General features: G+C 36.2%; 1 protein-coding gene across 3 annotated transcripts; it reads left to right on the top strand.

Annotated features, from left to right (window-relative positions):
• Positions 1-26,715, top strand: LOC135630691 (protein MOR1-like). Of its 3 annotated transcripts, none has more exons than XM_065137821.1 (54): positions 1-406; positions 620-725; positions 814-937; positions 3,235-3,314; positions 3,415-3,592; positions 3,670-3,734; positions 6,649-6,731; positions 6,861-6,946; positions 7,086-7,199; positions 7,499-7,618; positions 7,796-7,898; positions 10,043-10,179; positions 10,285-10,350; positions 10,443-10,560; positions 10,652-10,692; positions 12,634-12,705; positions 12,790-12,891; positions 13,014-13,119; positions 14,186-14,298; positions 14,375-14,462; positions 14,851-14,951; positions 15,055-15,162; positions 15,243-15,348; positions 15,423-15,502; positions 15,585-15,734; positions 15,824-15,899; positions 15,986-16,110; positions 16,202-16,312; positions 16,394-16,543; positions 16,633-16,707; positions 16,810-16,891; positions 16,980-17,107; positions 17,183-17,284; positions 17,364-17,438; positions 19,399-19,494; positions 19,595-19,696; positions 19,795-19,896; positions 20,112-20,294; positions 20,368-20,479; positions 20,655-20,731; positions 20,917-20,996; positions 22,658-22,723; positions 22,864-22,987; positions 23,931-24,053; positions 24,133-24,210; positions 24,291-24,449; positions 24,528-24,686; positions 24,762-24,859; positions 24,964-25,120; positions 25,214-25,330; positions 25,484-25,579; positions 25,681-25,752; positions 25,842-26,115; positions 26,224-26,715. In XM_065137821.1, the coding sequence occupies exons 1-54, from the start codon at positions 244-246 to the stop codon at positions 26,466-26,468; spliced, it is 6,054 nt and encodes a 2,017-aa protein (XP_064993893.1). In that variant the 5' UTR covers positions 1-243; the 3' UTR covers positions 26,469-26,715. The 3 variants fall into 3 exon arrangements, with proteins under 3 accessions (XP_064993893.1, XP_064993891.1, XP_064993892.1); XM_065137819.1 differs by having other exon boundaries at positions 2-406; positions 26,215-26,715; XM_065137820.1 differs by having other exon boundaries at positions 2-406; positions 12,634-12,699; positions 26,215-26,715.
• Positions 26,716-27,249: the final 534 nt, after the last annotated feature.

Below are 27,249 nucleotides of genomic sequence, written 5' to 3' on the forward strand. Positions count from 1 at the left end.
CCGCTCTCCCCTCTCTCCCTCTCGTCCCCAATCCCATTTCTTCTCTCTTCCCCCCTCATTCCTTTTATTTTATTTTTTTTTGTTTTCTTTCCCTTTCTTCCCATTCCACTCGCCGGTGAAGGGATCACGAGAAGAGAAGCGACGACGGGAGGCGAAGCCGTCGCCCATTCGGTCCGATCTGCAAGTATTTCTGCTGGTCCGCGAACATTTCCTCGAAGGTGAAGAGAGGAGGGGTGCGGCGCGATGTCGACGGAGGACGAGAAGTTGCTCAAGGAGGCGAAGAAGCTGCCGTGGGAGGAGCGGCTCCTCCATAAGAACTGGAAGGTGCGGAACGACGCCAATATCGATCTGGCCGCACTCTGCGACTCCATCACCGATCCGAAGGATCCGCGCCTCAAAGAGTTCGGTAAGCCCCGATCCTGTCTCGATCGGGTTCGTTCTCGTCTATTCTGGCCTTTTCCGTGTCCGCTTCCACTTGATCTGTGGGTTTCTTGGTCGGGTGGATGAGTGGTGACGCGGATGAACAGAATTTTGTAGGTTGATTTTTTTGTCACTAGGTAGTTACTGAATCTTGACTGAAGCTGTTAGTTTTGATTGATTTGGAATTTTTGTCGATTAGGGCCTCTCTTCAGAAAGACTGTGGCGGATTCCAATGCGCCAGTGCAGGAGAAGGCGCTGGATGCCCTAATTGCGTTTTTGCGTGCTGCGGATGCTGATGCTGGGAGGTTGCTTATTTCTTCTCTGTTGATACAGGTTTTGGCGACAGTATTGCCTCCGGATTGTTTATGGAGTTATTTCTCTATTTTGTTGTAGGTATGCGAAGGAAGTCTGTGATTCCATCGTTGCTAAATGTCTCACCGGCAGGCCGAAGACAGTAGAGAAAGCACAGACTGCCTTTCTTTTGTGGGTGGAGTTGGAGGCAACCGAAGTGTTCTTGGTAAGAAGAGAATAACTTCCATAGGCACCCTTCTCAGTGTTTGCTGAAAACATTGCTTCTTGCTTATGTTCTTTCGATTGTAACTGTCCTTCTAGACAATTCTGACCAGTTCTGTGAAGCATGAACTGGCATTCTGCTTCTTATTGTCATTTGCATTTTTGGCGTATGTGTCCCTGTTTCTTTATTTTTATAGAGTTTTCTTAGCATATAACTCCAAACTATAAACATAAACAAGGCTTCAACTGTTGTGAGCTCTATGTTTGTTTTAGATTTCTTGTCATGTGGTTATCCATGATTCACTTCTGAGCTTGGAATACGAGCTTAATATGTCCCTGTTTCTTTATTTTTATAGAGTTTTCTTAGCATATAACTCCAAACTATAAACATAGGCAAGGCTTCAACTGTTGTGAGCTCTATGTTTGGTTTAGATTTCTTGTCATGTGGTTGTCCATGATTCACTTCTGAGCTTGGAATAAGAGCTTAATATGCTTTGTGTGTTTCTAATCTGTTCAATCTTGAGTTTCATTCTTGCCATTTGGCATTCCTGTTCCTGTTATTTCTTTTTCCGTTAACTGATCTAGTGACATAACGTCATACAAATTAACTGTTAACATTGATAATTTATATATGAAGCAAAACTTGATATTTCCTCGAGTAATTCAGCTCCAGAATTTGTTTGAGTCTCATCTTTTGGCCACTGCTCTTGGAAGATACAAATGATAACTTCTCACCAAATGTCTTAGAGACTAGGAGTCTTGACTTGTCCATCTAATCTGGATGTTAACCTGTTGATGCATGGATACAATCATGGATTTCATGAATCTGTATATCATTCTGCTGTTGAACTGGTATATAGGCTAATTTAAAAATGAAGTATTTGCTTCTTCATATAAGGAGGAAGTAGGATTAAATAGTATCATGTATATGTTGAATATTGGAACAGTCATGTGTTTAACTGTTTCAGCTTTTATACACGTGCTCGATCAGAGACAGAGATACTGCAAACAAATGGCTAGAAAGCCGGTATCAGTATTTATTCCAGTGAGCATGGGCAAAAATCAGAGATTTGTCAGATATATTAGTTAATTATTATTTATTGATTATTACACTCTTTGAAACTGATTAGATATCAATCGGAAGTTTAATGATAAAAACTCAAGACAAGTCAGCACATAGAACATAGTAAAATTATATGCTTAAGGGACTTGAATTCTCTTTCATGTTTTCTTGGTTGGCATTGTTATATTGAAAATATGGTGCATTGGTGGCGGCATTGTGTACCAAACCTCCCTTTTTGGTATGTTATTATAGATTCTTCTTGAAAATGTGACATTGTGCAGACTCTAATCAGATTCTGGTGTATACACTTAATTCTGCTATAAGCTGTAGATTATGTTGAAGATGGCTGTTTAAACTTTTCATTTAGATTAATATTATTTTTTTAAAGAATTTTCTTCTAGCTCTTGTTACTGTTGAGCATTCCCCAAAATACAGAAAAACCAGTTATATCACTGTGATTTCTGAGGGTAAGTTTCTGCAAGTAATATCCAAGAACCAGTCATCTCGTAATGCTGTGCTGATTATGTAGCTACATTTTAGGTATAAAAGCTACATATAAGATATTTCAAATTATTTTTATTTTCCCACTAATATTTTAAATGTTTATTTGAGTTAGTGTGCATCCACGTGGGCTGCATCGGCATGTACATGTGTTGTGTGTTGAGTGTGTGTGCATGCACCTCCACTTGTGGGTATGACTGTTAATGTGCATGTCCAAGTCCACATGCATATGGACATGGACATGCTGTGTGCGCGCGCGCATGTCTGCACGTATACATGTGTGCATTCTGTGTGTCCTGTAGGGGGGGTGTTATGTTTGTTGGGGGTTGAATGAGTGGTGGTGGGGTATTGAGGTTGTGACTTTTCTTACTGTTGGGGTGATGGCTGATTTATAGGTTGGAGAATATTTTTAAATTAAAGGCAAAAAAAGCTACCTATGTGTTTCTACCTTAGCATTAAATTTATGTTGTTATCATTGTGTTGCTTTATATATTTTGTATTGCTGGCAAATTTTCTTGTTGTTAGGTTTGATTAGATATGCATCTTCATTACATTTAAGAGCTAAACTACAATAAGATGGTAGTTGACTGAGTAGTAATATTCTCAATGGTCTGCCGATGCCTATGCTGTGTGGTCCTTTCCTAGTTCATTGTGCACCATGACTTATATGGTTGTTTGGTTGGAATCTTTCAGTATATTTTACCAAACTTTCTGAAGTCAATTATATTGAATCTCAGGAAGCAATGGAGAAAGCAATAAAAAATAAAGTTGCTAAGGCAGTTGTGCCTGCAATCGATGTGATGTTTCAGGCTCTTAGGTGTATATCAAACTCATTCTTATTCTATGTTTCATTTCTTCTAGGTTTCCGTTCATTCTAGATCTTTAGAACTGACATTCCTTTTACTTGCTTGCTCTAGTGAATTTGGGGCAAAGGTGGTTCCTCCGAAGAAAATTCTTAAAATGCTTCCTGAACTTTTTGATCACCAAGATCAGAATGTTCGGGCATCTTCAAAAGGGCTTACTCTTGAACTATGTCGTTGGATTGGAAAAGAACCAGTAAAGTCTATTCTATTTGAAAAAATGCGAGATACTATGGTAAGATTCTGGTCATTTAATTGTCATGATCTAATGCTAATATGTACTGCTGAATTAACCTTTCTAATCATATGAAGAAAAAAGAGCTGGAAGCAGAGCTTGTTAATGTCTCTGGAATTGCTCGGCCTACTCGAAAAATAAGGTAATCTAGTTATTAAATTGAGTTTGTTTCATAAAGTTATCTTACTAATATGCTCTCTCTTCGTTGAATGTCTAATATTTATATTTTATAATAGAGATCAAATAGGACCTTTCTGAAAGAGTATAACAGTTAATCATACTGGAGTATCAGCATGTTACATGCAATAAATTAGTCATTGCTTTTTTAAATCAAGGATTTAATGGATGTTTGGTCATATTCCTTTCTTATTATGCATTATACTCAAAACTTGAAGGAGGTATGTGGTATATTTTTCATGATTATTGAATTTAGTCTGGAACAGTAATTGTCTTTTGTTTAGGAAGACTCTTTTGGATATGATCGTTATTAATCATTTATATATGATTAGGAAACATTCTGTAAATATTTAGGTTTCATTTCCTTTATATCAAACCATGAATGTAGGGCTTTTAAATTAAGATCAACTTAATTGATTATGAAGTCACTCAAACGAACAGCGTAGAAACTAAAACCCCATAATTTTACATAATTACCAAATTAACTAAAAAACAACAGTCTAAATACCCCTTTGTCATGGAAGTATGATTTAGATCATTTCAATTAGGGCTATTTGGAACTTGTGTTTTTGGAGCCTATGCCCAAGGTAATGCATGCATTTGTAAATGCAACATTTGCAAATACAAGGCTTTGTGTTTGGAAACCTGCATTTTGGTGTCGGACAGACCTCTTGGAACAAAGAAAATATATTATTTTTATATTGAACATGATAGTTGTATAATAGAAAAAGAGAAGATATTATATGAGATTAATGAAGAAGAAAAGGGACAAATATCACTCACGTAGCCTCATGGATTAACTCCTAGGATAAAGGCTTCACTCTTCCACATGTTCCAAATGTGGATGATGCAATTGTTCTATCGGGCATAATTACTAAACTGGCCCAGTTTCTAGGGGGTCACTCCTAGGGATGGTGGTCTGACACTACTCATATGTGGAAATTAAAAAAAAATTCAGTTGTTTAGCCATGTTGTTCAATGAAATATATATATATATATTTCCTTAAATAGCATTTTGAGTATAAAAAGAACAAGAAAAACTAAAGAAATATGGAAAATGCAATCAAGAAAAATGATGAACCTTAAATAAAATCTAATTGATTGTCCTACTTTTTAGGGATTATTTGCTCCCACATCTATTTTGTGAGATAAAATTTGGTTTTAAATAATGTTTTCTGTTATAGACTTTTTTCTTTATAGATTCTTAATCAAATCTCAACTTTCTTCTAGGGATTAAATTTTCAATCAATCCCTACAATATTTAATCATGCTCAATGTTGACTTCTTCTACATTTCTTGTTCAGCTTGCTGTTTCTTCTCCTCTAGTAACTTGGGAAAAAAAGTAGAAATATAAAAGATGCTCCCATGTGACAACTTATGATGTTTGTAACCCCTTCCCCTCCTCTCCTGAAAAATAGTGAATTTTATTAAAAAAAAAAAAGGCCGTGCATGCCTAACAGAAGAGGAGGATATCTTGAGAAGATTTAGCCTCATAGCCACCGAAGTGTCCTGCCCAAAACAGACAGCTTTTGTTTTACAGAATTTGATCGCATGACCTGATGTCATTACATGAACATGCAAAACAAACTTGATGCCTCTAATTCTCTTCATTGAGAGTCCAAGGATATGATACTATCTAAAAGGAAAAAATCATAATAAGAGAGTTGGTGCCGAGGCCAAAAATCATCCACAATTTTCACAAAGTAGAAAATACAACTTAATCTCAGACTTGACTTGAATATTACTCAACTAAGAGTTATACCTTAGGATGCTTTCTCAGTATCTTGTATCAATTGGTTCTTCTTGTACAATCATTTCAGTTCTTTTTGTCCAAATTTATAATCTGCACTCTTCCACTAATTGATGAAGAACTTTTTGTTCTCATTTCAAAAATTAGCATGGAAACATCCTTCAAATATCCATGAGGGCACACTCAAGGTTTTTAAGTATGCTTAGGGAAGTAGGTGTCCGTGGATACATGTTGCAGTGGTTTCTTTGTGCTAAACTTGATGTGATTTTTCTTCAAAAGATTGTTTTCATTTTTATGCTTCTCTCACGATCTAACGGAGCTTTCTTTTCCTTTTATTTTATCATTTGACATTTAATAGTCACTGCAGCAGTGAAGTATCGTTAGCTCTGATAAGTTTTGGAACATTAAATGTTTTGTTATTTTTGTACTTTGGTAATTGTTAATATTGTTTCTTAGAGCTAATTGAAAGTATACTTTTTGGTACTTTAAGATAACCAGTGCAATATAAACCTTTATCATCTATTTGTCTATGGAGCTGAACTTTCATTAGTAGTAGTGATGGCTATGCTATATAAATTACCTTTGAATACACTATTTTAAATCTTCATGTTGGTTTAAAAATATTTAAACATGGTCAAATTCATCAAATATTAGGTCTTCCCAATGTTTTTTTTTTCTTCGGTTGTCCTTGGCACACTTGCACATGCACCTTGTTTTTATTCTTTAACTTATAAATTGGATATCAGACATTATATACGTCATGATCCAATATTTTGATATGGTGACTAGGCTAATGTGTATGTTGCATTTTAACTTGTATGTTTGTCATATGTCTGAAGCATGAAAATCTTTTCAGTAGACATTTTAGGATGGATAAATAAAACTTGCAAAGACATAATGCTGTTTGGATGCTCAAACTTCTAATAGTGCATTTTGTTTTTTAGTTTTTATATCATTTCTGTACGATATAATAAACAAGACTTATTTTGTTTTTAAATCAGCAAGACTTATTTTGTTTTTAGATCAGCAAGACTTATTTCCTTTTGCAATTAGTTCATAATAAAGGGGATATTAAAAAATTAGCTAGTTTTTGTTTATGAGTAATATATATTTTTAAAATATGTTTTAGATCTGAGCAAGACAAGGAACCAGAACAAGAAGTTGTTTCTGAAACTCTGGGTGCTGGTGCTTCTGAAGAATCTACTGTGGATGGTAAGGGAATTAAAAATATTCTTTTGCTACTTAATATAAATTTGGCTGCTAGTTTGAACAAATTCTCCATTTTGATAAATGGATTTTTTGTTTGCTTCACAAATTGTGCTAATATATTTCATCTTTCAGCCCCTCAAGAAATAGATGAATACGAGCTTGTTGATCCTGTGGACATTTTGACACCTTTGGATAAGTCTGGCTTTTGGGATGGAGTGGTTAGTTCTTTTTCTTATGTTGTTTTCTGCCTATTCTATATGTTGGTAGATTGTACATCTGAAATATTAGGTCTTTATTGGTAGGCTGTTTCTTTGTCTTTTTATCTGAATAATCATGTGTGCCATCGTGTTATACTAGAAAGCTGTTAAATGGTCTGAAAGGAGGGATGCTGTTGCTGAGCTTACTAAACTTTCTTCAACTAAAAGAATTGCTCCTGGTGATTTTAGTGAACTCTGCCGGACCCTCAAAAAGGTACCACTATGGTGTGCATATAGACTTGATTCCATGGCTTGGTATTGGCTAATTTGCTGTTCATTGTAGACCCAATTTCTGTATGACTTTTAATTTTGATGGAATGTTCTGGTTTAGGGTTCCGAACTTCATGACTTGAGTGTTCTGTAATCCGTAGCACCAACAAAATTTCTTAAGTTTTGCTTTCTGTTGCCCGAATATTTGAAATGAGGTTCATGGCTCTGATAATGGCTTTATTTGCTAAGGTGGTACACATCCTTTACAGGTTTATTAAATTGTGCCCATTGCTATATTTGCAGCTTGTCACAGATGTGAATCTAGCTGTTTCTGTAGAGGCAATTCAAGCAGTAGGAAATCTGGCAAAAGGTCTGAGGAATCACTTTGCTGCAAGCTCACGATTTCTGTTACCTTTACTACTTGTGAGTACTTAAAAGTCCCCTTTTGTCATCCTTTTTAACATATTGAGGTCCCAGACACTTTCATTATTGTAGAATGGTTTTCTTTCATAAAGTCCTCTTTCTTCAGACCTACAGTTTGTTTGAAATTTGATTATGCAACAGGCTCATAAACATTTACTTCTATGTTTCGTTTACCAGGAAAAGTTGAAGGAGAAAAAACCAGTTATGACAGAGGCTCTTACTCAAGCTCTTCAAGCAATGCACAAGTCTGGATGTTTGACACTTGCTGATGCTATTGAAGGTGAGTCTTATTTGAATAACTATTATGCTGCTCCATTGTATGCGAGATAGTAGGTGATGCTTGTCGTACTCCAGTTGTGCAATTTCAGTTAGTATGTACTGTTTTCTATATACTGTGCCCTGTGATTATTTCAAGCTATAACTTTATTCAGTATAGTAAAGTTATTATAAACTGTCCAATTTTTGTATTCATTTGTGCAATTGAATCCTTTTATATACCTTTTCGTTGATGTGTTTTCAGTGACTAGAATTTTAGTAATCTTTCTAAGATCTGGCTGAGATACAATCATGACATGAATGCTTGATTGAACTAGAATTGTATATATCCTTTCCTTGATGTGTTTTCAGTCAAGGTTTACAATTTCGAATCGTACTGGACGGTATGTATTGGTCCGCCCATGAATAGGTACGCGGACCGCCACTACCAGTCGGCTTGCTTGATATAGCGACCTGGTTGTGGCGAGACTGAGGGGGAAGCATCGAAGAAGGAAGAAGAAGAGGGTGTTCGAAGAAGAGGGAGAATCGGTAGAACCTCGGTGCGAACTTGTTTCCACGCCCTTTCTCGATCCCAATCCAGTGCCGCCCTCTCTCGATGATCTCGATCCAGGAGGTAACAGTGAGGAGAGTCGTAAAGAGGAGGATCTGGAGGTGCGGGGATCAGGGGAGGCGGTAGATAGAGCAGCATAAGAGACGGTCTCCTTCATCGCCTCGTTTGCGACTCTGTGGCCTTCTTCTTTGCTGAAGGCCGGAGACGTCTGTGACCTTCGACGTCTTTGTCGCCTTCTTCGTTGAATGCCACAGACGAGGAGAAGAGGAGGAGGTGACGTTGCCGAGGCAACGTATGCCTTTTTTAATATTTTAATATATATATATATATATATATATATATATAAGCATACCGCTCAGTACGTCATACAACGTACTATATCGTACTGAGCAAAACTCGATACACCGGTATGGTACAAAATTTCAAACCTTGTTTTCAGTAACTAGAATTTTATTAAACTTTTGAATATCTGGCTTAGATACAATCATGACGTGAATGCTTGATTATTTCAAGCTATAACTTTACAAAGTAAAGTATTCTAAACTGTTCAATATTTGTATTCATTTGTGCAATTGACTTTTATATATCTTTTCCTTGATGCGTTTTCAGTAACTAGAATTTTATTAAACTTTTTAATATCTGGCTCAGATACAATCATGACATGAATGCTTTTATATGTTTTTATATTGATAAACATATAGAAAAATGTTGAACTTTAAGATCTGATTACCATGAGTATGTGTTCAGAAACAGACACTACAAGTAACCAATAACAGAATTTAAATTACCTCACTTTTAATCCTGTAATTGTCATCTAATTGTTGGCAGAATTGGACTGAATATTTACTTTTTAATCAGTTTTTAACAATTAGAAAAAGTTTTGAGTCTTAACTAAGATGCCTTTTGGCGTAGCATGACCTAGCAGGTTCAGCTTGAACATAATTAAAAAGTCGATTGAACAATGCACGTTTCTTTTTTAAAAGCCATGAAAATGAGTCAGAAATCATGATCGCAACCTTGTGCCGTGAGCAATTGCAACTAGTTATCAATCTATCTACAGGGGAGATAAGACAGCTTTAATCCCATGCAATGAGCTGGTGTCAAAGGAAAACCAGCTAAACAACAGAAGAATAGGACCACCCTGATTGTTGATCAGATAATGAGCGAGCAAAATAGTTGATCATGGATACTCTAATTCCTTTAAAAAAAGTTCCAGCAAGTTTGAGACTTATCTTGCTTAGGTGCTTTTTCAATTATGTTTTTAGGGTAAAATAACTGAAAATTAAATTTGGACCGCACAAATATAGTACTACATCACAGACAATTGTGTGAATTTCAGCTTGTCCTGATCATCTTTTTTATGCTTCTCATCTAAGTCATTTTGTCGAAAACAGATGGAACTTTTATGGTAATTAACTTATACCTTTATATTATTGTCAAGGAAGTTGCAACTAAACTTTTGATGCACTCTGTGGTATCTAATCTGATATTTGATTATGCAAAATTTTGACTGTCATCTGACAAGTTTTACCAGGCTGTCTTATTAGCTTTGTTAGCTTCTCTCTGCTTTCTGAATAATTAATTGCTTGTTGCTGCAGATGTTAAATTGGCTGTCAAGAATAAGGTTCCACATGTGCGCTCATTAACATTAAACTGGGTCACATTCTGTATCGAGACAAATAACAAAGCAACTGTTCTTAAATTGCATAAGGATTATGTGCCTATATTTCTGGAGGTTAGATAGGAAGAATTGTTCATTTCTTACCAGAACACCACAACGTAACTTAGTTGTCATTGCATCTGTTGCCTTTAAATGCAATTTTCTAATTACAATTTGCAGAGCCTTAATGATGGTACTCCTGAAGTGAGAGATGCTGCTTTTGCTGCATTGGCAGCTGTAGCTAAGGTATTTGCATATGAGAGGTGCATTTTTGTATCTTTTTCACCAGTGGAAAACTATTTCTTAGTTTAAAACGAGGAATTATTGCTTTGTTATAGATGGTTGGCATGAGACCTTTAGAAAGATCATTAGAGAAACTTGATGATGTCAGAAAAAAGAAACTCTCAGATCTGATTGGAAGCTCTGGTGGTGGTGAGAACTCTACTTCAGGAGAAGGTGCGAAAATCTAGTTACATTTTGGTTGAGTTGGTAGTTTTGAGTTTTTGTTGATGTTTGTCGTACTTATCTTTGATTATTTTGCTGCCAGTTACAATCTTAAATTCAACCACCAGAATATCCAGTAATGGGGTAAGTTTCTTTTCTTATTCTCCTTTGCACAACCATGCTGGTTGTGATTATTGTTTTATCTGCCTATTTTTCATTGGACAACATAAAACTAGATAATTTGAATGGGAGTTTGTTAGCCAGAACTTGTTAGCCATGCTGGAACGATCTGAGACTTGAATGGTATGGTAAACCAATGGCAATATTTGTCAGACTCGGATGTCCACATTTTTTTCTATAGAAGCCTAATTTAGTAATGTATGCTCCCATACACATATCGACGTCCACATTTTTATGTATAGAAGCCTAATTTAGTAATGTGTGTTCCCATACGCATACTGTAATCAATATAAATGTAGATGACAATCATCTTGAAGTATGTGACACATGTTTTAACTTATCTGAAAATGTTGTGGTCTGGGTTGTTGGACTTCTGCTGCTGCTGATCTGCCACCATGGTGGTCCACCGTTGCTGACCAGTTCTCCCTTTTCCTGTTGTGTATCTTCTCTGCTCTTCACTTCCTTTTTTCTTCTCATCCCTATTACTCTTTCCTCTCACCTCTACAAAGATTCTACTGCCATTGCCACCTGGTTCCCTCTTCTTTCCCCTCCAATCTTTCTCCTTCATGCTCAGCTGCGGACTATGCAGAAACCTCCCCTTCTTTCTCTTCTGTGCACGGCAGCTCCTTCCGCTGTCATGGCCTTCGCATCTTGTGCCTTTCCCTCTGTAATTTCTTCTTCTCTCCTCCATCAACACCATGGAACTTATGGTTGTCAAGGCCACATCATCAAAACTAGGTAGGGTTGAACTTTGATTTTTTGCTTGGAGGTATTACATTTTGATTTTCTTTATGGCTATGGTTTATTTTTATATCAATTAAAATTCTATTTAATATATGTAATTGATATTTCAGTGGTAATCATTTGCATATATAATGATATAAAACTCAATGTCTCATTGAAGTTCTTTTTTAATAATTATCTATAAGCTTTGTTATATTTTCAAAGTTTTTGTAAGGTAAGTGCCTGTTTTGTTTGGACAAGTAACCAATACATCAGGTGGTATGGAATGTTTGCGCCTTTTAGCACATAGCACTTTTGACAACAGTGACTTTAATGCTCATCTTTTAGGCCATGGTTCCATTCATATGAGGCTAAAATCCTAAAAATTATATTTTTTGGATTTGTAGTGTATGGATTCAAGGTGCAGAGGCACTTCATGTTATATTTGTAGTATAAGGATTGAGGTGCGGAGGCTCTTGCCTCAACTTCCTTGTGGCTATGATTAGCCTCTTATTTCTGTGCAATTTAACTAATTTATCAGAAAAGGAAAAACTAAGCAACTCACTGTTAATTACCTTTGTGTGAGTTTCCAGATGTTCATGATACTTGTGCAAGATGCATCTAATTTGTTTGCTTACTCATTTCATTTTTTGTTCTTTCATGTCTCCATGACTATTGCATACAGACATTTTATTCTATATAAATGTCAATGTGCATGTTAGCTAATTCTGCAAGCTGTAAATTTTCTTTAGGTTTGTACTCAATTATACTTTTCTTTACTGTACATTTTCTACAAGGACTCATTTATTTATCATTAATTTGTGCATGGATCAGTTATCTTTTTTCCCTTTTGATCAACTTTTTATACTTAAAGAGAACACAAATTCCCATTTCATCAACGTCAGTGATCTGTTATACTTTTTACACATAGGCTGTTCTTCTGATCTGTCACTTGTTTTATCATACACTTTAGTGAAAATAAACTTTTTCACACATTTAATTATTTAAAACTAGACATTTTTTGCCTTGTTTCTTGATGATGTTGGTACATTTGCAATTTCATCTGTAATAACCAAGTCCCCCTTTTCATATGACTCATTGGTACTATGGATGCGTGCAATATATTATTTAGTAATATTTAATGTAAGAAAGTAATTATGTTTGTTGTCATTGCATGTACAGGGCGCCAATAGTTCATTTGTGAGGCGTTCTGCTGTAAGCATGCTTAGTGGGAGGAAGCCCATTCAGGTGGGGGTGAGTTGGGATATGACTATGTAACAAGTGGTTTGTTAGATCAAATTACTAATATGATTAAATTGAATAATTTTGTTTAATCAGACGGCCACCAAGAAAAGTGTCTCAGTTAAGACCAATGTGAAAAAGGCCGATGGGGCAGGACAATCAAAAGCTTTAGGATCAGTTGAGACTGAAGATGTTGAGGTAATTTGTGATGTGAAAATAAAATTGTTTTAAAAATAGAAGACATCTTGTATTTTTTGGAACACATGCAATACAAAAAAAAGTGTAGCACTGATTTTTCAATTTACTTTGGTCAATATCAGCCAGGAGAAATGAGTTTGGAGGAAATTGAAGGCAGATTGGGTTCTCTTATAAAGGCCGAAACTATTTCCCAGCTGAAGAGTGGTGTTTGGAAGGAACGCCTTGAAGGTTTTTGTTCACTATGCCTTGCTGTTGTTTCCATAGAATTTATTGACAATAATATGTATTTCTGTACTTCCACTCAAGTTTTGTGGTCTCTTCTAGTCTTTGTCAATACCTGCAGTTTGAAGTTTGTTGATGTTCTTTTAGGATACATTCATTTATGTATCCACGACCCTAATAACTGAAAAAAAAGGATTCATTTAGTTATGTTTATTTTTCTAGAACAAACAGCTAAAGATCTCCTCATGTTCTAATGCTGTATGCATTACTGCGTATCATAAGCAAGGGAATTTTCTATCATTTTGTGTGTCATATGACTAGAAGCTTTTTTTTCAGGCCATAAGTTAATGGATGCTAGTTCATTCTTTCCAATTACTTTGTTGGTATTTAATGTGCAGAATTTATCGTTTAATCTTAAAATCTCCTTCTAAAATTCCTGAATTCCTGCGATGGCGATGTTGCTTAATGATGGCTGCCACTTTACATCAGTTGCCACTTAACGTCAGTTGGTATATACCATGCCTGTAATGTGATGGTGGCAGGTATGGTGTTCTGTGGACCCTATGCCAAGCCCGTAATATGCTGTTGGTATCTCTGTACCCTTTGCCAAGCTATAATCATGTTTCTTGGCATGACATGCAACTGTCATGACCCCATCAATGGCCCATGCCGCTGCACTTACATATGTTGTTCCTTAAGTGGCTCAACGTTCTTGGATAAAATTCTTATTAGACCAACAGTTCTTTTATTGCTCAAAGTTGTCAATAATACCGAATGTATATTTGCTTTGAAAAACTAAATCAGGATAGTGTTTTATTTGGCCAGCCCTTGCTTTATTTTGTTAGCTATCTGTAATTCTGTAAGATAATATGACCTTTTGCCAGAGGATCTCCACTAACGTTTGTTTCTCTTTTTTTGTCAATTTGCTTGTCTAGTCTATGTAGGTAATTTGTCCTTACATAGGAGGATTAATCTTCTGTTCATTTTAATATCTTATTTTTCTGATTCTAAAACAACCCATCCCTTCCATACATGATCAACTGAATGCTGAACACACTATGCCTTCTGACAGCTGTTGGCCTGCTGAAGCAGGAGGTTGAGAATCTTCAGAATCTTGATCAGTCTGCTGAGATTTTGATTCGTTTTTTATGTGCTGTTCCTGGATGGAGTGAGAAAAACGTACAGGTAATTTCACATGAATGTTGAAAAGCTAGCCACTGACATATGCTTTTCTTGATATGTAAAAATGTTTGTGGGACAGGTCCAACAACAGGTCATTGAGGTCATCACATACATAGTTTCCACTGTGAAAAGGCTTCCTAAGCGATGTGTGGTGCTGTGCCTTTTAGGTATTCAATAAAGTGGTAACATTTTTTTAATTTTCTTTTAGCCAATCTTAGAAAAGCTGGTTTGTGCTTGTATGATCAGTCCATTTGAGGTTTGGAAACTCATAAGGCTTGGCTATACTCTGACATGAATGTGCTCCGGCCTCAATGAGCCTCGTCTGATTCAAGCCCAGAAATACCACTAGTTCTTGTCCAAGTCATCAGTCTTTGTATAGTCTTGAAGCATACAAATTTTTTGAAATAAGAATGGACACTGCATTTGACAAAAAAAGTATTTTCTTTTTGACCTTTATGTGATTTTTAACAAGTGGCTTGACTGTTGCTACTTTTCAATTTAGAATTATAGTGATAACCAATTAAGTAATTTTTGAGGGAGGCATCATGTTGACAGGCATTAGCGAAAGGGTTGCAGATATTAAAACACGTTCCCAAGCAATGAAGTGCCTTACGACTTTTTCTGAAGCAGTTGGTCCAGGATTTATTTTTGATAGAGTAAGTAGTTATTGGATTGAGTACATTTCTTACAAGATTCATGTATGTTGTTTTCACCTGGTCATACTTGAACCACTCACAAGCTGTTTCCATGACATATAAGCTGTACAAAATCATGAAAGATCACAAGAACCCCAAGGTTCTTAGTGAGGGTATTTCATGGATGGTCTCTGCTGTTGAAGATTTTGGAGTTTCCCACATAAAGCTAAAGGTACTATCTGGAGTTTTTTCCATTAGGTGTTCTGAAAAATTCTTTAAGTTTATCTTCACTGTAAAAATATGTGGTTGCAGGATCTAATTGATTTTTGCAAAGATATTGGGCTTCAATCCAGTACTGCTGCGACAAGGAATGCAACGATTAAACTTATTGGAACCTTACATAAGTTTGTTGGCCCAGGTAAAATTCTTCAGCTTGCTTAAGGCTTGGTTGGTCAAGACCTAAACAGTGTTCTAAGTTTTGCTTCCTTGCAGATATCAAGGGTTTTATGACTGATGTCAAGCCTGCTCTTCTAAGTGCTCTGGATGCTGAGTATGAAAAGAACCCATATGAGGTACAAAAATGAAGGCTGGAATATGACTTCTCCTTGGAGTTCTTTGAGTCGAAGCTTCTGGTACTTATTATGTAATTGACAGGGTGCTGCTGCAGCTCCCAAGAAGGCAGTAAAAGCCTTAGATTCTGGTTCATCTATTTCTGCTGCTGGGTCTGATGGTCTGCCACGCGAAGATATTAGTGCAAAGATAACACCTAATCTATTGAAAGATCTAGGGAGTCCTGATTGGAAAGTATGAGGTTTTATGGCTTTATTTTGTTAATCTTCTTTCTTAGTCTTCATGATATAATGCAGTCTAAATATGTTTCGCTGGATTTATAGGTTCGTTTGGAGTCAATTGAGTCCATTAACAAGATTCTGGAAGAAGCACATAAACGTATCCAACCTGCTGGAACTGGTACTCCTTATGTTCTTAAAGTTGATTTACAAATATCAACAAATTCATTTTGATGTTGATGCCTATTGTATTCCTCCAACTACCAGTTGAGTTGTTTGGTGCTCTTCGAGGCCGTCTATATGATAGCAATAAAAATTTGGTAATGGCAACTTTGACTGTCATTGGAAGTCTTGCATCTGCAATGGGTTCTCCTGTTGAGAAATCTAGCAAGGTTGGCAGTCCTATTCGACAAAAATTCTTTTTTCTTATATCAAGGTACCTTTTAGCCTTGTTGATGTAATAACTGACATTCTTTTATAAAGGGAATTTTGTCAGATATACTGAAATGTCTCGGTGATAACAAAAAGCATATGAGAGAATGCACTCTAAATACCTTAGATTCATGGGTTCTTGCTGTTCACCTGGATAAGATGGTGCGTTTTTGACATATTGTGATTTTTAACTTGCTTTCTCCCATTATTTCTTGCTAACATGTTTGTCTGCATTTTTTCTAGGTTCCTTACATCACTGTTGCATTGGCTGATTCAAAACTAGGGGCAGAGGGGCGAAAAGATCTTTTTGATTGGCTAACAAGGCATTTATCAAAAGCTAACGATTTGTCTGATGCTTCACACCTCTTAAAGCCAACTGCTGCTGCTTTGACTGTGGGTCTTAACTTAGAGATGCATTAGTTACACGTACCTTGAGAAAGATGTGTTATAAATAGTGGATGGTTTTCTTTTTTTTTTTTCAGGATAAATCAGCAGAAGTTCGAAAGGCTGCTGAATGTTGTATAGGTGAAGTGCTGAGGGTTTGTGGACAAGAGGCAGTATGTGAATTTTGCATTACCTACTTTCCTCCTTCCCTCTTCTCTTGCACACCTTGATGTCCTGGAATAGTAACATGTATATCTTGTGTCATAATTGCTTAGGCTACTAAGTGTATGAAGGATCTAAAGGGGCCTGCCTTAGCTCTTGTACTTGAGCGGATAAAGCCTTCTAGTCTGACTGAAGGTATCTTATTGCAAGTCTCCTGTCTTACAAATTTAGTTATCTCTCAACTTTATTTTTTTAAATTTTGTTTCTTGTTTGCTATCTTTAGAAGCTTCAGAATCCACAAGATTGATTTCCATGGGTCTGGCATCAAAACCGATCATGAAGAATGGAAAACCAGGATCGAACATTAGCAATGACCGTGGCTCTAGACCTGGCACCAAGACTACATCAATGGTGTGTTTTTTCTTCCTGGTCGTAAGATAATATTTACCAGGGATGGTGCTTACTTTTATGTTTTTGTTTTGACAGAGAGGTGTTCCAACTAGGGCTTCAAAACTTGACCCTTTTGTTTCTGCTCAAGATCTTGCAGTCCAGTCACAGGCTTTATTTAACATCAAGGACTCAAATAAGGTGTGTTTCCATGGTGGAGATAATATCAACATATTTGCTAGGATTTTAAGCTTTATCATTTATGATGGGTACTTTGCAGGAAGATAGGGAGAGGCTTGTTATTCGAAGATTCAAGTTCGAGGAGCCACGCCCAGAGCAAATTCAGGATCTGGAGGTTTGCATCTCAAACAACTCTGATCTGAAAATTTTCTTGTACCTTATCACATACAGTTATAAAAACAAATATGGGAACGCTATTCTCATTGGTTTGAGATGTTTTGCGGTTGAGTTAAAATGACATTTAGCTGTCATGAAAGGGGTGGGATGACCATTGGAGTAGGTTTTGGATATGAGGGTATATCTATGTTGATCTGTATTCATGTCAGAATTTATTTACTGAAAATCTTTCTCATGTGGGTACATCTATTGATTTAATTCTATCCATCTTTGGATATCAAAAATCAAAGTATTCGAATATATAAATGAGTATAAAATTATCTGTATGATCCTAGGAAAGATGTTTAATTAGTTTTTTTCTTTTTCTCTTAAATCCTTCATTTTTCTGTTTTACATGCTTTCAAGTCTTCATATTCCTTTTTAGAAAAATGAGGTTTGAGTTGATTCTTTTCTTATTGATGGGAAATTCGTGAATATCACATCTGTATCCATTTAGATCTAACTTGAATTTGTTATTGTTGTGCATCCATTTTGAATGAATGATGTTACAAAATGTTTTATTGGTCTAGCATCCATATCTGAATTCATATTCACTAAGTAGAACTGGATACAGATGTTTATCACATATCCAATCCATTTTTGCTCCCTATGTTGACCAGCGATCTTATCCTTTCATGCACAGTGGTCGAATAAGATTTCCAAACATTAACTAACAATTGGTTTCAGAAAAGCTTACTATCAGAAACATCTTTCTCATGCTTCCCTGATCATAAATTCAGAAAAGTACCTTCTGTTTGTGCACTGTTGAAACCTAATTGATGAAAATTTAACAAGATGCAATGCCTAAGATTTCACCAGCAATATGTAGTTATGTGCCTGATGCTGCATAAATTGAAGGGTGTCAATGTTTGCCAAGATTCCAGTTTAATATATTGTTCAATTCCAATTCTGTGGTTAATTTCCCTCCTTATAGGAGAATCACATGTAGAGTCAAATTTAAATGTTACAAACTGTGAGAAGGGATGATATTTCAATTGAATATGGTAGTATCTTTACAAGTGATTATTCATGGATTCTCTCTTGCATTGTCTCCAACCCTGGAAAAGGATTCTTTATTTTACATCAATGGATTTTGAAACTGTCGACTTTTTTATTTGTACTGTAACATAAATACTCTACCTAGTTTGATCTAGCAAACCAGCAATGGGCACAGTTAGACAAAACAAACTTCAGAAATAATTTGGAACATCGGGCACATGAATCCATATAGAATTTTAAAAGGTGTGGTGGAATACTTCCATGACTAGTTGTTAGTAATCACAATAGAAAGGTATGCATAGAAAAATGTATATTGCAGAGATCGCATAGGATGAAGAAAGTGTTCTCCATGATTGTTATGTTTGTCTGATTTTTTTCAATAAATATTTGGTAGGTCTGCTAGGTTCAGAATTGGAGTAAAATGGGGATGTTATGTTTTTTTTCTATTTAACATAGGTGGGCGATGAACCACATATGGCATTGAAGGTGAAAATTAGTTCTTTGTTTTACCACACAGGTTTAGACAAAGTCAATATGATTTTCTTTGGTTGATGATGTTTGATGAATTTTTTGATAGCAACAAAAGATTTGTCAAATGGAAAGCCTGTATGTCGAAATAAAGACCGCAACTATGTCATTAACATGTCTAGTCCCTGCATTTTGAATATATGGCTAGTGGTATAGAGCTTTATGTGAAAACTTTCAGGGCCCTGCATAGTTGATTGGTCAAGCTGGTGGGCTCCATTGGCGGGGCACATGGTCATTCATGTGGGCCATGCCAGTGTGAGGCTTGCAGAAACCTCAGTATATGATGTTTAGGAATGCAGAAAAAAAATTTGTTTCAACAATGGTATATTTATATGTATTTTTATAAAAAATAAAATATTCCTATCATTTGATATTAAAACTTTTTACTGCAGTATGATTTTGTGAAGCATTTCAGAGAAGACCTACATAGACGACTTCTAAGCACAGATTTCAAGAAGCAAGTAGATGGACTTGAATTGTTGCAAAAGGTCCTTTGACTTTATAGTTTTTTGACTATCAATGTTGTGCATGTATCATTTATAGGTACTTTATTATCTGAATAACTTACCCATCTTCTGGTCATTATAGGTTCTAGCAACAAATAAGAAAGAAATAATTGAACTACTTGACATACTTTTAAGGTGGTTTGTATTGCGGTTTTGTGAGTCCAACACAACCTGCTTGTTGAAGGTAAATAATTTCCTGTTTGTTTATGGTTCTTGGTGCTATGTTGCAACTGTTTATAATATGGAGTACTGATGCATCTTTTCTCTAAACATGACATGTAGGTGCTTGAATTCCTTCCTGAGCTTTTTGGTGTTCTAAAGGATGAGGGTTACACTTTGACTGAGGCAGAAGCTGCAATGTTTCTTCCATGCCTTGCAGAGAAGGTTCATTTGTTTATGCTTATTTTGGCTTAAATTTTGATCTAACGAATGCATGTCAGTTTACTCGGTTCGATTACTGACTCTTTTTTTTTTGCTTGATAATTTGATCATGTACAATATTTTATAATTATCCATCCTAGTTTATCAGAATTTATTCTTTAGCTTCTGTATATCACTTTCTGCAGTGTGGGGTAATTTCATCTTGTTTTTCAATGCAGTCTGGTCATAACATTGAAAAGGTCAGGGAGAAGATGCGTGAAATGATGAAGCAAATTGTTATTATCTATTCAGCATCAAAGTTCCTTCCATATATATTGGAAGGCTTGCGTTCAAAGAACAATCGAACTCGAATAGAGTGTGTCGATTTTATTGAATACTTAATTGATCATTATGGAGCTGAGGTCAACCTTAACTATCATACTTTTGCAGTCTTTCCCTTGTGCAAAATGCTTATTGTTTTTTGTCTTTTTGCAGATTGTTGGACAGTTGAAATGTTTGCAGCTTGTTGCTGGGTTAACATCAGAACGAGATGGTGAAATTAGGAAAGCTGCTCTCAACACAATGGCTACTGCTTACAAAAATCTTGGTGTGCATCTTTTGTGCCTTGAGTGTACAACTATCCCTGGGATTGTTCTTTTGTAACTGAGGTCCCTTGATTTTGTGACAAATTGATTTCACCTTTCATAATACTTGTCAATTAAAGAAAAGTACCATATTGGTGCCTCATTATACCTGCATTTAGATTTATACCTATTGAACAGGGGAGGACGTATGGAGATATGTTGGGAAGCTATCTGATGCTCAAAGGAGTATGCTTGATGATAGATTTAAATGGAAGGTCAGTATATACTTCTCCGTCATATGCTTTGACTGACATGGGAGGCATAGAAATATCATTGTCTTAGACAGGATAATGGTGAGCTAGGAAAGGTCATGATTTTATTGCTAGAGATGTTTCCCATTAATGATTACTTGTCTGCTGTTTTTCTTTTTCTTACTCAATATGTTTTGTGTTTTGTTCAGGCTAGGGAGATGGAGAAAAGAAAGGAAGGAAAGCCTGGTGATGCCAGAGCTGCTTTAAGGCGTTCAGTCCGAGAGAATGGGTCTCTCTCATTATTGATCTGTCTTATCATTCACCCTTTGTGCATATATATATATATATATATATATATATATATATATATATATATATATGTATGTATGTATGTATGTATGTATGTATGTATGTATGTATGTATGTATGTATGTATTTGTGTGTGTATTTCTTAGGTCCACGGCAAATTCCAGATATATTAGCTCTCTTGGGACATCCATTATATATGTTGTGGATAGATAGGCTTCAAGTATTTTTTTGACTTACGTTTAGCTATATTGTATGCTTCAAAATTTTACTCGATTAATTTTCAATTTACCTCACTTGTCTCACAGAAAGTCTAATATAATCTTGCCCTATTAGGTTAAACCATCTTATGATTTTCCCATTTGATTTATGCTTATAAGTCAAACCTTTTGAGTTTTACTTGATTGAAGTTAAAAAATTGTAGGAAATCCATTTGTCAGATTATTATTAATATCATTCAATTTATTCAAATCTTCAAATGCTTATTGATTAAATTGTCTATAAAACAATACACCGGTCGGTTTACCCATTGTTCCCCAGTAAAATTATCCAGGTTCTTTATTTGGATTTCGTCGCTAGGAAGAAAATAGTAGAAATTGATTTTTCAGTTTTTGTATTAAATTTGTCTTTCTCCATGATAATGAATGGGTTGAACTTAGATTATGGAGATCTTCCATGTGTAGGGTTTTATTTTAACTACATTTTTTAATGCTTTTTACACAATAAGTGACAATTTAATGAACAAAGAATTTCCAAGTGTTCAGAAAATACATATACATCTGACCATTTTCTTCAAATTGTTCAGAAAATACATGTTCTTTTCCTTTTCTTGAAAACAAAGTTTATCTTTTTTTAATCTTATTTGGCATCTACCTTTCTTGAATGACCTTGTGGAAGCTGTTTCTCGAAGAGAAACACAATGGGACTGCTGGCCTATTCCAAATTAACAATCATGCAATGCCATCGGTAATATCCTCCTTGTGCGTTAGCGCTTGAGCTACAGCAAATGTTTGTTAGGAGTAGTTGTCTCAGCATTTGGGTGATCAGCTAGTTCCTTTGCTTGTCCTGTAGTTCCTAGGTGAAGTTTGACTAGACAGACCAATTAGTTTTTTCTGCCTACATGAGTAATCACCTCCAACCCACTTTAAAACCTTATGCATTATTTGTCTTCTATGTAAAAAAGATGAATTTAAAATAAAACTTTCACAATAAATCTGATGTTTTAGCACTACTTTTGATTGACATAACTCTAGCCTTTGACTGACATGGTAAATTCCAGTCAGTACCAACCAGTACAACCAAAATTTGATTCATGGCTCTATTGTTCCTTAGAGTTTTCCTAACACAATGATCTTAAAGGGCTTCCATATATATGGTTACTTTGCATGATTCTCAACTATTTGTTATGTTTCATGTTAATTCTTTACATGGTGCATTGTCTCAGAAAATGTGGAAAAGATATCTGTCTGGTATTCATGAGAATTTGTGAGTTAAATAGTGGCTAGTCCTATGTAATTTTATGATAGACAGTGTATATATTTGGCTCTGAAATGTCTTGTCTGTTATAAATATATGTATATACTGTTGTACCAATTTTAAGTTTTTAACATACTATGCTAACATGTACATTAATTGGAATCTCAGGCTAGATGTAGCAGAACAGAGTGGAGAAGTTTACTCACGCTCTGTCTCTGTTCCAATGGCAGCAAGGTATGTGTGATATTTCGTAAATGTAATAATAAGGTGTGAAATCTGGTTATAAGCATGAGGTGCTCCCACATATGCATGTTATGACTTGTTCTTTTTTTCCCTTTTTCCCTGTTTGGCTGATTATGAACTGTTTAATTCAGGGAAAATATATCTTATGCTCACTCTGATGAAAGAAATATTTTAGCTCGACAATTTGCTGGTGCAAATGGTCCCACTGACTGGCATGAAGCTCTTGATATTATTGCAATGGGTTTGCCCGAGCAGGTTTGTTAGCTAAATTTAACACTATTAGTACTTCCTTTCCAATGTCATGGAGTCATTTTATGGTCATGGTAATTTAGAAGGCTTAATTTATGATTTTTTTGCTGATTACACTTTTTTATTGTCTTTGTTGGAGGAAATGGAAGTTGTTTTCTATTTTGTTTTTCTTCGGGGAGATGAGGTGACATGCACTTTTGAAGATGCTGTGCCTATCATGACTCTAATGCTTTTCTAATCACCATGCAGGAAAATATGGGGTAATTAAAAGGAAAATTAAAATAATGTTAACTGAAGAGAGAAAGATAGGATTTGGAATTTATTTTCAATCTCTTGATATTTCCTTCTCTTAGAAAGCTTCCTTATTTATTGTCAATCCTGTTTTCTCACTCTATACCTTTTTTGATGTACATGATTGTGGATGCATTGCCACTTGGATGAGACAACCAATGCAACGTTTGTAGCAAATAACAGATGAAACAGTAATAATGTACCCTGTATTTCACGGTCATAGTTATGAGTGACTTTTATGTATTTCCTTATCTTTGCTTCTCTCTTAACAAATAACAAATAAAGCAGTAATAATGTACCCTGTCTTTCACGGTCATAGTTGTCTTTTATGTATTTCCTTTATCTCTGCTTCCCTCTTCTTTCCCGTACACTCCTTGATTAGCTCTTCATTTTCTTCTTTTGAGGCTGTTAAATTGATGAGAATTAGCCAAAATCAACCAACTGTGGTGGAGTTGATTATGCTGATTTTGACTATAAGGCTGAGAAATCGGCCAAAACTGGATTTGTCGTGAACAATGTCAATATGGCTTGGTTCTTTTATGATCTTGGTTAAATTTGGCCTGTAGAGGATCATCTCTGTTTATAACATGTGCTACTTTTAATGATGCCTTTGTTGCTCTAATATCTTTTCGATTTGTTATTTTTTGCTTTGGTGCAGTCAGTTGAAGGTATGAAAGTTATATGCCATGAGCTAACGCAGGTCTCAAATGACCCTGACAGCTGTGTAATTGAAGATCTTGTTAAAGATGCAGACAGATTAGTTTCGTGCCTAGCCACAATGGTAGTTGAATCTTTTCTCTATTATGTTCTGCAAAAGGTGCTATTGTCTTTCTGCTGATCTTAATGGTCAACTTATGCAGGTCCCTAATACCTTTAATTTCAGCCTTTCTGGAGCTTCATCAAGATCTTGCAAATATGTGCTTAATACACTTATGCAGGTATATATTATTCAGTGGATTTCTTGTTCTCTATTTTGTTCAGTCTTGAACAGAATTTACAACAATTGGTTTTGCTGCAGACCTTCCAGATCAAAAAACTAGCTCATGCTGTGAAAGAGAGTACATTAGACAACCTGATCACTGAACTTCTTCTTTGGCTTTTGGATGAAAGAGTTCCTTTAATGGATGATGGTAGCCAATTGCTGAAAGCACTTAATGTTTTAATGCTCAAAATTCTGGTTCGTAATTTTCTTGTTTTTACCTTTAATTGTCTGCATTTCTCCACTATTTATATCTTGGTGTCTATATTTGAGCAGGATAATGCAGAAAGAACATCATCTTTCGTCGTGCTAATTAATTTATTGAGACCTCTGGACTCTTTGAGGTGGCCATCTCCTGTATCATCTGAAGCTCTCGTTACCAGGAATCAGAAATTCTCAGATCTAGTTGTTAAATGTTTAATTAAGTTAACCAAGGTGCCTTTCTAAAATATTCAAAGATTTTATCTAGTCCAGTGCATTTTTTCACTTCATCCAATGTGGCTGATACAGGTATTACAGAGCACAATTTATGAAGTCGATCTTGACCGTATTCTTCAAAGCATTCATGTATACCTGCAAGAGTTGGGGATGGAAGAGATACGGAGGAGGTGAATTTTTTTGTTTGCTTGTGAATTGAGCAATTTAACAATTGTTTCATTATGGATGGAAGAATTACATGGCTCTAATTCTTAATGATTGTTTTGAACTTAAGGGCTGGAGCTGATGACAAACCACTACGGATGGTTAAAACTGTTCTGCATGAACTCGTGAAACTCCGAGGTACAGCTATAAAGGGTCACCTCTCTATGGTACCTATAGATACAGAACCTCAGCCTATCATTCTTGCCTATATTGACCTAAATCTTCAGGTATACTTGAGTAGAGAAGCTTGAACCTGAATTTTGTATTTGTGATTTTATCTGAACTGATTTATGACCTTGTATACATCTCTGTATATTTAGACTCTTGCAGCTGCTAGAATGTTGACTCCATCTGGCCCCATGGGACAAACACATTGGGGTGACACTGCTTCAAATAGTCCAACTCCTACAACCCATTCAGCAGATGCTCAATTGAAGGTGTGTTCACCATCGGTACTATTGAGTTTTGTACTTTTAACCATTTTTGACATTCCACTACCTTGCATGTTTCAACTTTTACTTGTCGCTTTTTATGCACCTATTATTTTGCCCTTATTGGCTTCTGAGTTCTTTTGTTTTGAATTGCAATAGCAAGAGCTTGCTGCAGTGTTTAAGAAAATTGGTGACAAGCAAACATGTACAATTGGACTATATGAACTCTACCGGATTACCCAACTCTACCCTAAGGTAAATACCTTAGTTGGAAATACTCTGAATTATCATTTGTTCATGACTTTTCTGATTCATGTTCTTTTGTATATATGTTGAAATTCTTTGGTTTTTCATAGGTTGATATATTTGCTCAGCTCCAAAATGCAAGTGAGGCTTTTAGAACATATATCAGAGATGGGCTGGCTCAGGTTAGCAGTTATTATTCCCAATATGCCTCTAATTGGCACCACGAAAGTTGTGTTTATTGTATCTGGTCTTCTGTTATTTTTACATCCAGATGGAGAAGAATGCAGTAGCTGGAAGGACACCTTCTAGCCTTCCCATGTCCACTCCACCTCCCATAGCAACTCTTCCATCCCCAAAGTTTGGACCCCTCTCTCCTGTACACACGAAGTCGATCAATGCAAAAAATGAAAGCATACACCTAAATGTTGCTGCTTCATATGTGGACAATGATGCTGTTGGGTCAACAGCTTCTCTGAGAGGTCAAACTGATGCATCAGAGTTTAGGCCTCACTTAGGAGACGATCGGATGGACCGATATCCAGCTGGTTCTCTCTCTCTCTCTCTCTCTCTCTCTATACATGTGCATGACCAGGTGCATTGCTAGGCTTACTGGTAATTGTCATCTGATAATTAAATTTTACCAGCTCCTGCAGTTACAATGGGGACACTGGATGCCATCAGAGAGCGGATGAAAAGCATACAAGCTGCGGCTGCCGCTGGCAGTTTGGATGGTTCAGGCCGACCATTAGCACATATCAATGGTAATGTGCTCCATGGAGAACGTGTTGATGGGGAAACACCAACACAAACCAATATTCTTCCAATGGATGAGAAGGCATTATCTGGATTGCAAGCACGGATGGAGAGGCTAAAAAGTGGATCCCTTGAACCGCTTTAGCTGATGATTGTATGGTACCTTATTTCAGGTTTATACGGATCCTTGTAAATGACAGGAGAGCTATACTCCACTAGTTGGTAGGTTGAACACGTGGGTTCATCGGCTTGTGAAATCAGGCCTAATGCACCTGATGTGATGTTTATGGAGACTGCAGCACAGGTGGTGGTCATTGATGCATCTGGCAAGCAAACCTTGGTGGTTTGTAGTATTTTTCATTGGTCTAATGTTACAGGGTGATTCTTTAACATGCCCATAATTTTTGTCTTGAATTGTGTAAATGCTAAGACGAGATGAGGCTATATGTTCCGTGCGTTTTGCTTGAAGTGCTAAATTTGGTGTCTGCCTGGGATGTACGGCTCCTAAACAGCCTGAACGCCGCTTGGGGAACCCCTCTTGCCTTGTGAAAAGCCCGTCACAAGCCGAAACATTGGTTGGAGCCATGCTAGGAAGAAGTATGAACGTTTCTTGGATCAGTAGGGTTGTTCTTTGTGGTGCCTCTCGGAACTAATAATGTCACATTAAATCCAGGTCTAGTTGGTGCTACTTGATACTTGGTTTTTGCAAAAGGATAACAAAGAAGCAGTATAGAGCGTACCTTCATTACTTAGCAGCTAAGTAGCACTTTTGAGTTGTGCCTCGGGGAGTCGCTCAAAATTTAAATAATTGTACCCGAGGGAATATAAAAGAGAAAGCGAGAAGAACGCGATGGAGCTCAATGAGTACCCGGATTGGGGAGTCGCTCAAAATTTAAATAATTGTACCCGAGGGAATATAAAAGAGA

Source organism: Musa acuminata, chromosome BXJ3-2 (genome assembly GCF_036884655.1).
Source record: "Musa acuminata AAA Group cultivar baxijiao chromosome BXJ3-2, Cavendish_Baxijiao_AAA, whole genome shotgun sequence".
Taxonomy (NCBI): domain Eukaryota; kingdom Viridiplantae; phylum Streptophyta; class Magnoliopsida; order Zingiberales; family Musaceae; genus Musa; species Musa acuminata.

Coding starts and splice junctions, on each gene's coding strand:
- LOC135630691 (XM_065137819.1), top strand. CDS start 244: ATGTCGACGGAGGACGAGAAGTTGCTCAAGGAGGCGAAGAAGCTGCCG. Junction 10,180..10,284: donor ATGTGCCTATATTTCTGGAG/GTTAGATAGGAA, acceptor TACAATTTGCAG/AGCCTTAATGATGGTACTCC. Junction 12,892..13,013: donor TTGAGACTGAAGATGTTGAG/GTAATTTGTGAT, acceptor GGTCAATATCAG/CCAGGAGAAATGAGTTTGGA.